Source organism: Heptranchias perlo, chromosome 2 (genome assembly GCF_035084215.1).
Source record: "Heptranchias perlo isolate sHepPer1 chromosome 2, sHepPer1.hap1, whole genome shotgun sequence".
Classification (NCBI taxonomy): Eukaryota; Metazoa; Chordata; class Chondrichthyes; order Hexanchiformes; family Hexanchidae; genus Heptranchias; species Heptranchias perlo.
Genome location: NC_090326.1, coordinates 130,286,166 through 130,302,264, shown reverse-complemented (window position 1 = coordinate 130,302,264; position 16,099 = coordinate 130,286,166). Strand labels below are relative to the sequence as shown.

Genomic DNA, 16,099 nt, shown 5'->3' with positions numbered 1-16,099 from the left:
GTCATTGTTCGTACGTCTACTGAATTAAAGCACAACTCACATCACACATTATATTGGCACCACCACTGCCATGTCTTCGCGAATCCTGTCCGGTCTGTGCAATAATGCCCGCCCCTGGGTATCCCTATGGGGACCCACCACTGACGCCACCCAGTGTGTCACTGCAGAGTGGGTGTAGGTGTATTTGCAGGGCCCTTCTGCGCAGACGACTGAGAGACATCGGCGATGTCCCCGGTTGCAGCCTGGAAGGCTGTGGAGCAGAATTTCGGGAGGGCAGTGGTGATTTGGACAGCGACAGGTAGGAAGATGGTGCACGGGCCAGCCAGGAGCAGCTCGGCATGAAAGAGGCTGCAGATGTCCACGGCTACATGTCGGGTGACTCTGAGCCTCCGTGTGCACTGCTGCTCAGAGAGGTCAAGGAGGCTGAGCCTCGGTCTGTGGAACGTGTGGCGAGGGTAGTGCCCTCTGCGACGCATCTCTCTCTGCGGTAGCCCTCCCTCCTGCTGTACAGGTGGATGTGTCACAGCACTCCGTTGTGGAGCTCCACGTGTCAGAGGTGGACGGCGTGGATGGCGAGGCTGGTGATGCTGTTCACCCTCCGAGGAGGTCATGACTGCAGCTACGGCGGCCCCCATCCGCAGGATGTACATCCGAGGGGGTCCGCAAGGTCGGTACATGTCTCCGGACCCCGGGGTAAGTGTGCAGGTTGGTGACTTCGACCGTCAGGAGGAGGGTGGTGGAGGCCACAATTTGTCCCATGTGACAGAGTGGCCTCCTGCAATGGCGGAGGGTCTCCCCCCACCCCCCCCACCTGTCGAATGGACCTTTGCAGCTGCCACAGGCTGACGGCTGCAACACGTCCAGTTCAACTGGGACTGTTTCCCCCAGTGTGTGAAACAGTCCCATGTTTATCCAAAATCACACACAGTCCCTTAATCAGGTCATTTAATGACCTGAACAAGCAAAGTAAATACTCTCAAGTGGCATCCCGCTGGCTTGAATTGCCTGCGGGATTCCCACCAGCGGGGGCTGCGCATGCAGCCCCGGCAGTCAGCACGGAACCCGGAAGTGGGCAGGATCATGGCGCGATCCGGTCCCGCACCTGGACTTCGGGATTTGCGAGGACCCCCCGCCGAGAACGCACCCGAAACCCGGTGCTAAAATCGGGCTCCTTAGGTCATCTTCACAACTTACTTTCCTACCTACCTTTGTGTTATCAGCAAATTTAACCACCATACATTCGGTCCCTTCATCCAAGTCATTGATATAGATTGTAAATAGTTGAGGCCCAAGCACTGATCCCTGTGGCACTCCACTCGTTACATCTTGCCAACCTGAAAATGACCCATTTATGCCTACACTCTGTTTCCTGTTAGCTAACAAATCCTTTATCCATGCTAATATGTTACCCCCTACACCATGAGCTCTTATTTTGTGTAGTAGCCTTTGATGTGGCACCTTGTCAAAAGCCTTCTGGAAATCCAAGTGCACCATATCCACAGGATCCCCATTATTCATGTTGCTTGTTACTTCCTCAAAGAACTGTAATAAACACGATTTCCCTTTCACAAAGCTAAGCTGACTCTGCCTGATTCCATTGAGATTTTCTAAGTGCCCTGCTATAACCTCCTTAATAATAGATTCTAGCATTTTCCCTATGACAGATGTTAAGCCAACTGGCCTGTAGTTTCTTGCTTTCTGTCTCCCTCCTTACTTGAATAGGAGGAGTTACATTTGCTATTTTCCAATCTGATGGGACCCTTCCAGAATCCAGGGAATTTTGGAAAATTAATACCAAAACATCTACTATCTTTGCAGCCATTTCTTTTAAGACCCTAGGATGAAGTCCGTCAGGACCTGGGGACATGTCAGCTTTTAGTTCTAATAGTTTTTCAGAACCCTTTCCCTGGTGATTGTGAATCAAGAGGTGAAAGGGAGGGAGGAATTTAAAACATTTACAATTATTTCTGGCATATTATTTGTATCCTCTCCAGTGAAGACAGATGCAAAATATCTGTTCAATTCATCCACCATTTCCTTATTCTCCATCATTAATTCCTCAGACTCACTCTCTGGAGGACCAACGCTCACTTTACTTACTCTTTTCCTTTTTAAATACCTGTAGAAACTCTTACTATCTGTTTTTATATTTCTAGCTAGCTTTCTCGCATACTCTAATTTCTCCCTCCTTATTATTCCTTTAGTCATTCTTTGCCTCAACTACTCCTTGTGGTAGCACGTTCCACATTCTTATCACTCTTTGGGTAGAGAAGTTTTGCCTGATTTCCCTATTGGATTTATTAGTGACTATCTTATATTGATGACCTCGAGTTTTGAACTCCCCCACAAGTGGAAACTTTTTCTGTACATCTACCCTATCAACCCTTTCATTATCTTGAAGACCTCTATCAGGTCACTCCTCAGCCTTTTCTTTTCTAGAGAAAAGAGCCCCAACCTGTTCAGCCTTTCCTGACAAGTATATTCTCTCAGTTCTGGTATCATCCTTGTGAATCTTTTTTTTTTGCACCTTCCCCAGTACCTCTATTTCCTTTTTATAATAGAGACCAGAACTGTGCACAGTACTCAAAGCGTGGTCTAACCAAGGTTCTATACAAGTTTAAAATAGCTTTTCAATTCTATCCCTCTCGAAATGAACCCCAGTGCATGGTTTGCCTTTTTTTTTTAAGGGCTTTATTAACCTGCATCGTTACTTTTAGTGATTTGTGTATCTGTACCCTGAGATCCCTTTACTCCTCTACCCCATTCAGACTCTTATTATCCAAGTAGTATGTGGCCTCCTTATCCTTCCTACTAAAATGCTCCACCTCACACTTATTTATGTTGAAATTCATTTGCCAATTACATTCCCATTCTGCAAGTTTATTAAGTCTTCTTGCATTTTGACGCATTCTTCCTTTGTATTAACTACACCCCCCAATTTGAAGTCGTCCGCAAAGTTTGAAATCGTATTTCCGATCCCAGAGTCCAAATTGTTATGTAAATTGTGAAGTGGTCCCAACACTGATCCCTGTGAACACCACTTCCCACCTTTTGCCAGTCTAAGTAGCTACCCTTAGCCCCTACTCTGTTTTCTTGACGAAGGAGAAAGCCTCCGAACGCTTGTGATTTTCAAATAAAACTGTTGGACTATAACCTGGTGTTGTAAGATTCCTTACATTTGTCCACCCCAGTCCATCACCGCATCTCCACATCTTTTCTGTAGCCAGCTTGTTATTCATTCTACCACCTGTCCCGACTCCACATGCTGACCTTAGTCATGAGACTACAATGCGGTACCTTATTGAAAGCCTTTTGAAAATCCAAATATATTACATCTACTGCATTAGCCTTGTCTACTCTTGATTACGTCTTCAAAGAATTCAATAAGTTTTGTCAAACATGACTTTCCCTTCTGAAATCCATGCTGACTATTATATTTTCATTTTCTAGATGTTTTTCTATTTCATCTTGGAGTAAAGATTCCATTATCTTTCCTGCCACCGACATTAAGCTGACTGGTGTATAGTTCCCTGAACTTGTACTATCTCCTTTTTTAAAATATAGGAACAACATTAGCTGTCTGCCAGTCCTCTGGCACTATTAGAAACATAGACAATAGGAGCAGGAGTAGGCCATTTGGCCCTTCGAGCCTGCTCTGCCATTCAATATCATGGCTGATCCTTTATCTCAATACAATATGCCTGCTCTCTGCCCATACCCCTTGATGCCTTTTGTGTTGATTCCCTTTTCTAAATAATTTTTATAAATATGTAGCGCCTCTGCTAGCTCTTCCGTAACTTCTTTTAATATGCACGGATGCAATCCATCCGGATCAGAGGTTTTATCCTGTGTAAGTTTGATTGGTTTATCCATTATCTCCCCCTTTCTATCTTAAATGTCTCTATACCTTTTTTGATGATCTCTTCTAATGTCATACCCACCTTGTTAGTCTCCCTGGTAAATACTGAGGCAAAGTAATTATTCAATATATGTGCCATTTCATGTCATTACCTGAGAGTTTATCTTATGTATCCCTTAGTGGCCCTATCCCTACTTTTCTTTTGTTATTTATGTGTCTGTAGAATACTTTACTATTTCTTTTTATATTCCTTGATAATTTAATTTCATAGTTCCTCTTTGCTTTCCTAATTGTTTTAAAACTTTTTTTCTTTAACCTTTTCATATTCCCTTTAGTCATCCTTTCCTTTATTGTCTATGTACTTAGAGTATGCTTTTTTCTTTAGTTTCAATTTTACCCTTATTTCTTTATTCATCCATGGTGTTTCATTATAGGCTAGTTTTTCTTGTTTTTTGAAAAAAGTAATATTTCTTCTGAATTCTATTGAGCACCATTTTAAATATTTCCCACTGCTGTTCTCTGTCAATTTTTTTCCCCAGTTTACCTTCTAGTTCCATTCTCATCCCCATAAAATTAACTTTTATCCAATCTATTACTTTTTTCTTTGTTTTTCTCACAATCATTATTTTATGATCACTATTGCCTAGATGTTCCCCTATGCTTACTTCTCTTATCTGCTCTATTTCACTTCCCATTACTAGATCCAAAGCAATTCCTCTCTTGTTGGGTTTCTCACATGCTGGGTAAGAAAGGAGTCCTGTATGCACTGTATAAACTCCATTCCCATTTCCCTACCTCCTCTTGTTTTTTTTTTAAATACTCATTTCATAGATTTGCATATATACTTCTTCCTCTAATTCCCTTCTATTAGGTGGTCTGTAGAATATACCTTATTAACCTGGTCGATCCCTTCTTATCCTTAGAATCAGAATTCAAATGGATTGAGACAATCACTTATGTCCCTTTTTTCCTCTTGCAATTATGTTGTCTCTAATTAGTACAGCTACCTCACCCCCTTTCTCCCTTCCCTATTCTTTCTAAATAAGTTATATCCTGCAATATTTAATTGCCAGTCCTGTTCTTTATGTAGCCATGTTTCAGTTATCCCTACTACATCTGGCTTCTTACTACAAATTATGGCCTCAAGTTCCCCATTTCGTTTCGGTTGCTGTACACATTGCTATGATGACAAGTTCAATCCATTATTCCACTGTTGCGGCAAGAATTAAATCAGTTTGATAATGAGTTTGAAATTTACTGACTCCGTTCAGTGAAAAGTTGTAAATACTGAAATATATTAAAAGAAGTTTGCCTACATAGTAATCATTTAATTTCCAATGTAATTCATTGTGTTAAGTATGAGATATTTTGACTTGATAAGGTTCGATATAAATAAATGTATTAAGTTCCTGATTCTTCAAATAAGTTATCCCTCATATACACCATAGGTAAGGGCAATCCTTCAATTTAAGAATAAACAGGCTGATCAATAAAAACCAACAGGTGTCACAGGCCAGCAATGATTATAATCATATTCTGCTTCAAGGCAGTCAGATCCTTACTATATGCCTCAAATGGTTTATCTTTTGACATTTTTGTCCCATGCCAAGATCTATCATCATTAGAACTAAATTTTTACACCTTTTATTACTGTGAGGAGTTATCAATTCTCATCTGGATTTAACCAAAAATCACTAATTTGGTGAATCTATGAATAAATTTGGTTTTGTAGGCTCTGTACAGTTTTTATTAAAATCTAGTTGCTCCCAGGGATAATTTAATAGACTTTCTAAATTCTCCAGTGGATTTGTCCTAAAGAGAAAGTATCATAGTAGGTGCAGCACAGGAGGAGACCATTCCGCCTATCGTGCCTGTGCCAGCTCTTTGAAAGAGCTATCCAAAAGTCCCATTCCCCTGTTCTTTCCCCATAGCCCTGGAAACTTTTTCCCCTTCAAATATTTATCTATTTCCCTTTTGAAAGTTACAGTTGAATCTGCTTCCACCACCCTATCAGGCAGTGCATTCCAGATCATTAACAACTCGCTGTGTCGCCTCTGGCTCTTTTGCTGATCAACTTAAATCTGTGTCCTCCGGTCACTGACCCTTCTGTCACTGGAAACAGTTTCTCCTTATTTACTCTGTCAAAACCGTTCATGATCTTGAACACCTCTATCAAATCTCCTCTTAACCTTCTCTGTTCTAAGGAGAACAACCCCAGCTTCTCCAGTCTGTCCACATAACTGAAGTCCATTATCCCTGGTACCATTCTAGTAAATCTCTTCTGCACCTTCTCTTCCTTCCTAAAGTCTGATGCCCAGAGTTGAACACAATGCTCCAGCTGAGGCCTAATCAGTGTTTTATAAAAGTTTAGCATAACTGCCTTGCTTTTGTACACTATGCCTCTATTTATAGAGCCCAGGCTCCCATATGCATTAACAGTCTTCTCAACTTGTCCTGCCATCTTCAAAGATGTGTGTATATATACCCACAGGTATCTCTGTTCTTGCACCCCCTTTAGAATTGTACCATTTAGTTTATATTGCCTGTCCTCATTCTTCCTACCAAAATGCATCACTTCACACTTCTCTGCGTTAAATTTCATCTGCCCATTTCACCAATCTATGTCCTCCTGAAATCTGTCACTATCCTCCACATTGTTTAATACATTTCCAAGTTTGCTGTCATCTGCAAACTTTGAAATTACACCCTCTATACCCAAGTCCAGGTCATTAATATACATCAAAAAGAGCAGTGGTCCTAATACTGATCCCTGGGGAACACCACTGTATACTTCCCTCCAGTCTGAAAAACAACTGTTCACCACTACTCTCTGCTTTCTGTCCCCTAGCCAATTTTGTATCCTCGCTGCCACAGTCCCTTTAATACACGGGCTTTAATTTTGCTAACAAGTCTATTATATGGTACTGTATCAAATGCTTTTTGAAAGTCCATATACACAACATCAGCTGCACTACCCTCAACAACCCTCTCCGTTTCTTCATCAAAGAACTCAATTAAGTGAGTCAAACACAATTTTGGTAGTTTCCTATGCAGAGGGGTCACAAGTGAAGTAAAGATAACCGCCATAAATCAGACATTTACTGAATCATAAATTATTGGCACAGTTTTAGTGTCAGATGCCCTCCCCAGCCAATGATCAATATTGTGATTTCCTTCCCCTCAATTTACATTAGAATTTTTAGATTGGATGATGAACTGAACCATTCTATTGATCAAGCTAGTTTCCACTTTATTCCAGCAAAATATTAGACTATTCCAAATCAGGAACCTCCATTCCTCATCAGAGAGCAAATTGAAATGTACTGGGATCAGTAAAGGCCAAAAATCTTGCTGCACGAAGTCCTGAGTGAGAACCAGAATCAAAACCATCTGATCTCAATTTCCCATAGGATAACAACCTAGACCCGTCCATGCACACACCAGAATTTTACAAGCAATGGTAATATTGACCTGAAAACTAAGGATTTGAATCAATGCAAACCTAATGCACAATTTTCTCCTCCCTAGTCCAGGGCACTAAGGTAATTGGACTGCCTGTCTCAGCCTAAGTGGAGATCAGCTGACTAAGCATGGATCAGGAATCAACCATGTGATCTTTCAGTTATCTATAGCTCAGTTCCACACTAAAAATTGCACTTATACAGTGCCTTACCACATCATAACAGTTCACATAATGAATTGTTGTACTGACTTATGTAGGTAAATTGGGCAATGAAACAGACTATGCATTATCACATCCAAATAATGAACTTCAATCACCATGTAGATTGGCCAAAAATAATTAAAGTTTATGGTGGGGGGGAAACCTGAAGATAGTTAAATATGATTGCACACACGTAAACAGGATACAAGAAGGGAAGATTGAGAGATTCAGGCTAAAAAAAGACCCAGAATCATTCCTCATTTTCCCTGTTGATGTATATTGATTGTTTTCACAGTACACAGAATAGAAAAAAATGCACAATATTGTTTCCTGTCTACACAGGCTTACTCACAAACTCAATTCAAAATTTGAACAATACAATGTTCAGTCAGTCAGAACATATTTCAAGCTATAAATCCTTGATACAAATTGTTGGTAGATTCTAAAAGTTTCAACAATAGTAAATGGAAACAGCGGAAATCATAAAAAGACAAATAATATAGACACATTGCCTAGGAGCTCCTAAAATGAGCGAGACACTAGATCGGGCTCACTTCCAGAACCTTACTAGTCTTACAACAAGTTTTCCTTCATCAAAGACCAGCACCTATTGCTTTTTTGTTTATTTAACCTACACTTTTACTGACCCTTTGAAGTTGTATAATGAAGACAGACAGGAAATCAATGCCATGGTCATTTGTTCTGGTGCTGCTTAGATATTTCAGGTTCAGTCAAGCTCCCACACAAAAAAAAATCTAAGCGCTCATTTTGGCCCGTCTCATAAGACACTTCACTGTTTAATGGACGCATTTCTGAATTTTACTTTTCTAAAAAAAGGTACTAAGAGCCTATATTTAAATTTTGTTGGACCATCTCTAACTGTAAATGTACTGCGTTTTAACCAATTTTAAGATTTTAACAAAAATGCACCTTCAGCAGAAGACAATATCCAGTAATAATGAATCAGTGTTGTAAATATTCACATTCAATTCTAGAACCTATAAGTTGCAAAGCCAAATTTTTACAGCTAATGGTGACTTCTTTTTAAAAAAATGAATTACATAAAATGATCAAAAATTGTACATAAAATCCACTTCTAAATGATTCTTAAAGATATCACATCATATCTACATTTTCTTTATACTTTTTTTAAAATGACGAGGTTGGGGGTTTAAGCTGCATTCATCTCACATAATGAATTATTGGCCTTCTCATTCACTAATAATGAATTATTAGCAAATTAGATTAGGTCAGTCACGAGGAACTGGACCAAGACTGAACATATTTCAAACAAAACCTTGTCCATCCGTCCAAGCTTCATTTAAATCCAAGTCCCAGAAATGAAGACACGATGGGCATCATTTTGACCCCGAGCCGAGAAGGGGGTAGGGGATCAAATTGCAGATGGGAAACCTGGAAGTACGGGTTTCCTGGGAGGTCCTTGCGATTTTGATGTAAGGATGTCTCTTTTTTGTCAGTGTGCCATCCAACTGGCTGGCCTGATTGACAGACTGGCCTCAGTCGGATGAGAGAGAACACGTGAAAAGGTAAGTCTTTGATTGACTGCCCCCCAATCCATACAGTCATGGGGGGGGGAATGGATCAGGAAAAGGTCACGGGGGTCTGCGGTCATTTTTGGGGGGGGGGGGGGGTTTGGTGGGTGTTGAGTTAGGCTGCACACGGGGGTCCATGATCGTTTGGGGGGGGTGGGGGTGGTTGCTACAGGTAGGCTGGTTGGGCCTGGGGTGGGGGAGGGGGTGGGGGGGAAAGCACTCCTGCTCCTCTGGGCCCAAAAGCTGCGCCAGAAAGGCACTTACTTGCAGTTTCGGGCCTTCTTGCCTCCTCTCACATGGTGGAAGGTGAAGGCCCGGGAATCCCAGCCCCCTAAGAGGTTGAAATTGCAAAATCTGTAAAAATGGAGGCCCGCAGCCTCCTTGAAAGGTTTTAGTCACCAACCTGCCTCTTGGGAGCAGGTTGGTTGCCCGCCCCTCCCCGGTGAAAAATGGAAATGGGTGGGTTGGGGGCAGGTCTGAAATGGTTGCGATTTTCAATGCTCCCCGGCCCTCAATCCACCCATTTTCAATGTTAAAATTGTGCCCAATGTAGCCAACTGAACTAACCAGTTCCCAAGAAGGCAGAACTTAATTCATCATACCTTATAAACTTTAGTTAGTAACTAGCTATATTGGTTGCTCTCAACACAGATGTGACACGCTTGAAGACTGGTTTGTACATCCAGTTCTCCATATGGTGCAGGCTGGCGATTTCAACAAGCATCGGGATGAGGGTATATTTTCCTCCATTTTCTTTTTATCTACTTCTTCACTAAAATTAGAAAACAGAAGGAAATAAGGCCCTAGGTGTTTCTGCACAAGTTAGGAAATTTGCGAGAATGTTCTCAGCCTGTGTTTCACATGTGCATTTCGAAGCAGCCAACGTATTGCTGTGTGGTGTAGTAGCATAGTACAGCAGACCACAGTGTTCTGTGCTAAAGTAAGACGTCACAGGTTCATAATCAAAATCCTCCCAACACAGATCCTGCAATCCTGGAGAGGCACCAAGTAGAGAGCAGTTGCTCCACACTTCATTGTAGGGAAGGCAGCAAGTATCCGAGGGATCGACGCCCCGTAATTCTCATTAGAAATTTTGTGCCTGCTCTAAATATTTTTTCAGGTTCAGCATCACTGGCTTCTCTCATGGACCGTCATTCCTTACAATCAGGAGTTCGTTTATACTGCCCAATATCTAGTTGTATCATAGCATGACCCTGGAGCAGACTAATGGAACCCCCTCGTTATATCAGCTGGTTACTGTACAAGCATTCCCTCGTACACTTCTCTAGAGAGGTGGACTAATTAACGCTTTTAATTAGATGCGAATCATTAAGTTGCCTCAATTACTGTTAATAATTGAATGTATAGCGTACTAGTTATAACAAATTCACTAACAATTTCAGTCCCTCTTCAAAGAAAACAATAAATCATGTGACACTGTCCCCTTTTGTGGGCTAAGTAATGTTTTCTTTTGGTCTTTTGGGTCTATACTCTCTGGAATTTATAAGAATAAGAGGTGATCTCATTGAAACATATAAAAGGTCTGAGGGAGCTTGATAGGGTAGATGCTGAGAAGTTGTTTCCCCTGGCCAGAGAGTCTAGAACTAGGGGGCATAGTCGCAAGATAAGGGGTCAGCCAGTCAAGACTGAGATGAGGAGGAATTTCTTCACGCAGAGGGTTGTGAATTTTTTGAATTCTCTATCCTAGAGGGCTGTGGATGCTGAGTCGTTGAATATATTCAAGGCTGAGATAGATAAATTTTTGGACTCAAGGGATATGGGGATCAGGCAGGAAAGTGGAGTTGAGGTAGAAGATCAGCCATGATCTGACTGAATGGTGGAGCAGGCTCAAGGGGCCGTATGGCCTACTCCAATTTCTTATGTTCTTATGTTAGTCCTATTCTGAATTGGACCAAGGCAGAGATCCTTACCAGCCTTTCTCAGCAGAACTTTAAAACCGGGCCAGAACATGCGTTCCTCTGTTCTATTGTTCTTCCTCTGGACAGGGAAGTTGAGGGTTTGACCTCTGTATCCCTTCCCTGCCAAATAGATCTGTGAATTATACCAGCCACCGCCCCCTGGGTGGAGGCCACAATTAACTCCTGCCGCTTTCAAAATGAAGAGTTATCTTGATGCAACGGCCTGATCTAAAAAGTCAGGCAACAATCCACCGACCTGCCCATTTGAATTTAAAATATTCTTCCCCATCCCTTCTCCCCTCCCCAAGCCGCAACTTCAAACTGCAGAGGGGATTTCTAAACCCATGAGAGCTCAAGTTAACATTTTAATATAAAAATCATACCCAGGTCTTCTGTGGCAAAATAGTTGAACATCCTGAAATGTGATACTCGTCGTACACTGTGTAGTAACTGGATTCAAAACAGCTCAGTTGAATGGTCCCACCTGAAATGTTAACGTATCTTTTCTCCTATTCACTTCCAGTATTGAGTGCCTTTCTTTTTATCTCTAGTCAGAACTATGAAGCCAATCATGTAACAAAAAGGGAAACACTTTAAAGACAGAGACCCCTTGGAGAGTGGGTTACACAATGTGTTAAACATACTTTTCACCTCTGGAACCTAGGTTCAGATCCATCTTAGGTAAATGGGATTAAACTCTGACTTCCCTCGAATAGCTATAAGGATCTCAAATGAAATGAGCTTAGCCAGTCTCGAGCATGTTTCTAACAGGCACATTTTAAGCATTAAGATCTTAGCTAGAGAATAGTTGCTACAAAGTTTGGAAGGGTCTTGATCAACATTTTCCTACAAGAGGATTCTTGTAACAGTGAACTGGAGCCATGTCATTAGAGTCTTCTTGCCATGATTTGGCATCTTACACGTTGCAACAGATTTAGTACAACAATAAAAGTCAAGGACTGAAGGTCAGTGGCATGACTCAGGTGTCATCTATTTGCCAGTATCCGAGCCTCAGTGTACACAACTCTCCAACGACATCTGACAACATCAATCAAGAAAGCTACAGTCTGCATATCGCAGTGTTACGCAAGTGTCCTTTTTTCCCCCCTTTAAGCAGTCTATAAAGCTCTACACTAGCAGTCAGGCAGGTTTGCTGTGACAAAAATAGTCAATTAAATATAGCAGCCATGCTTAAAGGTAGGATGCAAAACGAAGGTATGGAATGGCTTTACTGGGAGCTTATTTAGGAAGAGCATGGCATTTAAAAAAAGCAAGCTACCGTAAACTTTAAAAATTATAAGCTAATAAAAATGTCTCAACTCATCATTATCCGTTTTTCCCATTTGAATTCAAGAGTCTTGTTTGGGTGCACTGGTAATATATTTGGATTTTACGACATACTACAGAGAATTAATTTAGTGACCATAGAATGGGCAATTTCTTCAAAATTAGTACAATGTTATTATTACACCGTAAAACTGTTTTAGAAGTTTCCTGGCTCGATGACTTTCAGTAGTTGTTCCATGAAAAAAGTGAGTAACAGCTGAGGACCGAACACTAAACAGTCACATCAGGTTTGGGAATCCCAGGCTCTGTGCAGGGAAACAGCTGCTCCAACCAGGAGGTGATTTTTAAATAATTTTACAAGTCAGGGGGATTATCCTGAATAGGACTAGATTTTCCTTAATGAAACGCAAGGATATGGCTATTATAGAGCATTAATCTAAAGAATTGCTTGTATAGTTCACAGAAAAGGACATTCCAATTTTAAATCTGGAGGGAAACAATCTAATACAATTGTTCCAGATTCACATAAAAACAAAAAGTTTTACTAACTGCTACATTCACAGCTTTCCAAAACACAATTACCAGTAACATTCGCTGTGAAAGATCTCATTAACTTTCAAAGTATACAATAAAAATTTCCTTGGCATTTCTATTTACAAACTATTATAAAGCAGAATTGGAGATATTACAGAACTTCTTAATTTGTAGTGAAGAAAACTATGTAATTCTGGCACTAACACATTCAGACCCCACATAGGGTTCGGAATCCAAGAGAACATTAGAATAACATTTTCCTTAACTTATTTAGGATCAGTAGTGCAGCATTTTGTTGGTTTAAACCTGGTTGTATGTAACAAAGAAACAACTGAAGTGTGCAAAGCAAAGCTCTCAGCTGCCAACACCAACACAGGGTTTTAGATGCCTCTCTAGTGGTGTTTACATTTATTGTGCATAATTCATCTCAGGTGGAATGGTAAATGAAAGTGCAGTATACTTGAAGTGCCAATTACACCTTACCTAAAGATCTGTCCTTTGTCTGGTTGGTTGACCGAACAACTGGGAGGCTTGCCCGCAAGCGGGTCCCTCTATTAAAAAGATGTGGCATTTCCGGCTCTGCCATTACTTCAAAGGAATCTGCTGATGCAACGGAGAGATGTTCGGCCTGGTCCCCGAGACCAGGCTGGGAACTTCTTAAATGCTTTGGGCTTCTGCTCTGCAAGAAGGAAAACATGATTTTAAAAAAATTACTACACAAGTCAAGCCACTAAAGATCTTTGTATAGCCGTATCGAAGATTACAAACCTGGAAACCAGTCATGCGCAACCTCTGAACACCATGCACTGTTAGAAGGTACAGCATCTTGCATAATTCAACCTGCAGCCATTCTACTTATTCAGATAGAATTTAATTCTTATCCTTGAAGTGAATAAATTTCCACAACAATTAGCCATCTACGGATGAAGGAAAAGGGGATAAAGGGATATGGGAACAGGGTGGGTAAAGGTAATTAGGGCTATTTGCTTGTGTGTAGGGTAAACACCACAAGGACTGGTTGAGTCAAGTGGCCTGTTCTTGTGTTGTAAGCATTATATACTTCTGTGTATTACTGCTTTGTAGTGAGGAATACTAATATGCCAAGGAACTACATCAAAGGACTGCATAATATGTTTCACATTTTTAACTTCTCCATTATAATAAATAAACTTAACGATGTGTGAACTGGTAATTTTGAAAACCACTGTTGTATTCAGTAACTAGACAGACACCCAGCTTATATCTCATTATCTTCATCTTTAATTAGGTGATGCCATTTTTAATTAATCAGGTCAATTATATTTTCATCACATTTTTGTATTGCTGCACAGAAGTTTACACAAGTATTTTGGTCCCTAAAAAAGAGCTTTACAGCTTAATCACATAGGAATAGAATTTCTGTGGGGATTCTCGCGATCTCTTGCCATAACTTTGGTGCAAACCTTGGTGAAATGGCATAAACAGCCATTAACTATTTCTACAGGGTTTTTGCCAAAGTTGTGGTGGGAGATTGGGGGAATCCCCAGGGAAATTCCAGGCGATAGTGTTTATTTAGCTCAGAATGCACAAGATTCGGAATTGAACTTTAAAACCCTTCAATTCATCACTATCAGTCCTGTCAGAAAGTAGGTCTGTTTATTATTTCTAGTTTAATGTAAAAATCAATGCAGTGTTTCAAAGTGGAGTGTTCTCATTGCATACACACCATTGTACCACACACAATTGGGAATTGGAAAACCAATTGAAAATGTCTTCTCCAACACTTGACAAGATGTTAGTCAATCACCCCTTCAGCATTAGCAGCAATGAAGAATCTTCCACTACCGCTTGAGCCGAGGAAGTAACTTTTAAAGAATGGAAATGACTATGAAACAAGATTGTGGTGGCTCAAACAGATTGTAATCATGAGCTTCACCTGGGGAGGAATTGAAGGCAGCAGAATGATGGTTCAACTGTCCTGTCTACAGTATATTGCCAATAAACAATTGCTATTGAAATATAAACATAGATGGCAAAAACGATGAACAATCTTAAGACATTTGAAAATCACTCAGAAACCAACTGCTGCTAAGGCAATTATCTCCAGAGAAACAAACATTCTCAAACTCTCACATGCATCTCAACAGTTTGTGAAAAGTTGTTACAGAACAAGACATTTGCAAATAATCATGTCACACTTGTCAGTGAGTCACATCATCCAGGTTAGTATGTTAAGCTAGTTAGGACTGAAAGAAAAACAGAATATTCTTCTTAGATTTGAATTATAAATTGGAACTGTAAAATTAAATAGATAGAGGCAATCTACCCAGTTGTGTTCTGAAAGCTACTTTTGGTTTTATTTCTTTCCCCTGTTGAGGTCACACTATGCCATCCACCATTGCCCAAATGTCAAAACATGTAGATGGTGGACCTCTCCCAGAGCTCTGGTACTCTAACCAGCAGGCGCCAGGAAATGCACATTGGAAGGAAATTCCCAAATCTTGGGAAATTCCTTCCAATCTTTCTACCCACAACATATGCAACGGGATCTTGATAAATTGGGCCAGTGGGCCGATGAATGGCAGTTGGAGTTTAATTTAGATAAATGTGAGGTGATGCATTTTGGTAGATCAAATCGGGCCAGGACCTACTCCGTTAATGGTAGGGCGTTGGGGAGAGTTATAGAACAAAGAGATCTAGGAGTACAGGTTCATAGCTCCTTGAAAATGGAGTCACAGGTGGATAGGGTGGTGAAGAAGGCATTCAGCATGCTTGGTTTCATTGGTCAGAACATTGAATACAGGAGTTGGGATGTCTTGTTGAAGTTGTACAAGACATTAGTAAGGCCACACTTGGAATACTGTGTACAGTTCTGGTCACCCCATTATAGAAAGGATATTATTAAACTAGAAAGAGTGCAGAAAAGATTTACTAGGATGCTGCCGGGACTTGATGGTTTGACTTATGGGGAGAGGTTGGATAGACCGAGACTCTTTTCCCTGGAGAGTAGGAGGTTAAGGGGTGATCTTATCGAAGTCTATAAAATAATGAGGGGCATAGATAAGGTAGATAGTCAAAATCTTTTCCCAAAGGTAGGGGAGTCTATAACGAGGGGACATAGATTTAAGGTGAGAGGGGAGAGATACAAAAGGGTCCAGAGGGGCAATTTTTTCACTCAAAGGGTGGTGAGTGTCTGGAACGAGCTGCCAGAGGCAGTAGTAGAGGCGGGTACAATTTTGTCTTTTAAAAAGCATTTGGACAGTTACATGGGTAAGATGGGTATAGAGGGATATGGGCCAAGTGC

General features: G+C 40.9%; 1 protein-coding gene across 7 annotated transcripts in view; it reads right to left on the bottom strand.

Annotated features, from left to right (window-relative positions):
* si:ch211-285f17.1 (sickle tail protein homolog) overlaps positions 1-16,099 on the bottom strand; it is a 643,872-nt gene that overhangs the window by 141,412 nt on the left and 486,361 nt on the right. For all 7 annotated transcript variants that reach the window (XM_068007127.1, XM_068007122.1, XM_068007126.1 and 4 more), the window contains one exon: positions 13,300-13,495. In XM_068007127.1, coding sequence (XP_067863228.1) covers positions 13,300-13,495 — 196 coding nt within the window. The remainder of the gene's footprint in view (positions 1-13,299; positions 13,496-16,099) is intronic.